Source organism: Charadrius vociferus, unplaced genomic scaffold (genome assembly GCF_000708025.1).
Source record: "Charadrius vociferus isolate BGI_N301 unplaced genomic scaffold, ASM70802v2 scaffold12, whole genome shotgun sequence".
Classification (NCBI taxonomy): domain Eukaryota; kingdom Metazoa; phylum Chordata; class Aves; order Charadriiformes; family Charadriidae; genus Charadrius; species Charadrius vociferus.
This window is the reverse complement of record NW_009647422.1, coordinates 1,120,413-1,122,666: the sequence shown is the minus strand read 5'-3', so window position 1 is coordinate 1,122,666 and position 2,254 is coordinate 1,120,413. Positions and strand designations below refer to the sequence as shown.

General features: G+C 47.6%; 1 protein-coding gene across 1 annotated transcript in view; it reads left to right on the top strand.

The window, feature by feature from the left end:
- The first annotated feature begins 1,507 nt into the window (after positions 1–1,507).
- HIGD1A (HIG1 hypoxia inducible domain family, member 1A) overlaps positions 1,508–2,254 on the top strand; it is a 2,724-nt gene continuing 1,977 nt past the window's right edge. The window contains exon 1 of the mRNA XM_009880496.1: positions 1,508–1,610. Within this exon, the coding sequence (XP_009878798.1) occupies positions 1,508–1,610 (103 nt within the window). The remainder of the gene's footprint in view (positions 1,611–2,254) is intronic.

The following is a 2,254-nucleotide window of genomic DNA, read 5'->3' as shown; positions in this document are numbered from 1 at the left end:
GGGGGGAGGGCGGGCTGGTGGGGGGCCATGGCCGTCCCCTTGCCCGGTAGGGCGCTAGGATCTGTCACTTTGCCCACCCGTGTCAGGGCTGAAGGTCGCAGAGTGGACAAATGGATTCACTCCTCAATACCCTTTTTCCGTGCGAGGCTCACCTCTGGCTGTCTCCACCTCTCCTGGGGCGCTCTCATGTTTCCTTCTCCAAATAAGCCGAGCTAAAATATAACTTATATTTAGCAAATAAGGGTAATTGTAGCAGGCGCAGAGAGACCAAATCCTTGGGCCTGCAGAGGAGGCGGTTTGCACGTGGAGTTTAACAAAACCAAGTCAGCCTGCTGAAACGGATGGGCACAAAATGCTGCATAACCAGGGAACACAGCCACGTTTGAAGCGCATCTCTCGCATGTGTTCGCTAGCCCGTGCTTAAATTAAATTCTTGTTGCCTTATTTCAAGAGCTTGGAGTGCTTCCCTGGGAGTCTGAGCTGTATTTTGCTGCTGAGTGCATTGATGGCAAAACTGGAATAAAACCACTAGAGATTTTTCTAGCAGAGACCTTTGTGATGTTGCTGGGCTAATTGTGCTGGCAGAAATGGGCAGTAATTGAAGAATGATGCTTATGCCAGGCACTGGAGAAGGAACGGCTATTGGTGTAACCTGTGACAGGGACAGTGGGACAAGCTGGCAAGTTTTGGCACGTGGTCTCGCTGGGTGATGATGAGTGTAGAGCCCCTTCTTTCTGCTGCTTTTTCTTTTTTTCTTTTTTTTTTTTTCTTTCTTGGGGACAGGTGAGAAATCCCCTGTGCCGCAACAAAACCTCTGCTCTTCTTCCTGATGTGTCCATGCATGAGTCTGTGCCTGTTGAGGGCTTCAAGGCTCGCTCTGGCTCCTCAGCAGCTGCTGTTTTACACTCTGTGCTCTCCAGTGGGAATGTGAAACTCCGCTGCAGCGGTGAACAAAGTGGGATTGGCTGTAGTAGGGGCTGACGAGGTGCTGGGTAGGGCTGACCTTCCGCAGCAGTTCATGCTTTCCACCCAGAGTGCTTCGGTTGCCGCTCCTGGCAGGGAGGGAAAGGGGAGGAATGAACTTTTCTGAGGTCAGAGTGGCTGTTAAGGAATAGCCTGTGAAAGCCAAGCGGTGTGGTAGAGGATGGAAGGCTGACAAGGAAAGGCAGGCAGTGACCAAAGCTTTCGGTGGCTTCTCGCCACATGTGCGGGGCTGCTGGGATCTGTAATGGTGTGAAAACGGGTGGCAGGAATTGTTGCTTCACTACTTCTTTTTTTCCTCCTGTCCTTACCTCTTCTAGTGTGCAATGATCTTGCTTCCCAACACTTCGCTTGATTTAAATCATCTGTATGTCACTCATCAGCTCGAGTCTAGCTCTTGTATTTGTACCTCACTACACGGACATTCGTCACAGGTGGAATATAGAAGGGATTTTCTTTTTCTAAAAGTTCTCTGAACTTGGTGTTTCTAAAACCTGAAGAGAGATTCTTTGTCTTCGCAGCCACCATGTCATCCGGTCAGGAATCCGTTTTCACTGAGTATGAGACTGACACCAGCCAGACATCAAAGCTGTTAAGGAAATTTAAAGAGACGCCGTTTGTACCAATCGGTAAGTTTAAAGATGAAGAAATGTGGTTATAGTTCTTTCTCTTCGTGAGCAATCTGTATGGTAAACACTGTCACAGCTCACCATTTTCCTGGAACGGGAAATCACTTTGTAATTACTTCCTCCAGTAGGCTTTCTGTGTGCTGACAGCAGTACTCCTCCGGCTTGAATGGTATTTGTTCTGCAAGAAAAAAGGGCAACTAGTGAGGCCTTTTGTCTTAAATGGAAAATTCAGAACCTACAATTACAAGGGAAGAAACCCAACAAACCCTGAAAGGCCCTTTAGGTGAGCTTAAAAAGCATGTTCAGGTGATCCTGTTAGGTGGGAAGGAGTGTGTTTTGCAGCCGTTCTGTGATGAATACAAAGTGACTTTAAAGCTAACAAAATACAAAACAGAAGTATCTAAAATACAGTCCGACTGCTAAACATTTCAGCCTTCTCTGCTGCCATCCCTTCATTTAAAATACCGTTTTTTAGTAGGTTTTGTGGTACCATAGCTTGAGGAGGTTGTTAAAGTTCTCAGCCTCTCTGCCAAGACCCCAAAAAAGTCTCTGAGGGGAGAGAGGATCAGTCATGGTCATCCTGAGAACTTTCCTCCCATCAGGAACTGCCTCTGACACGAGACACGTTTTGATTTCCAGCCACC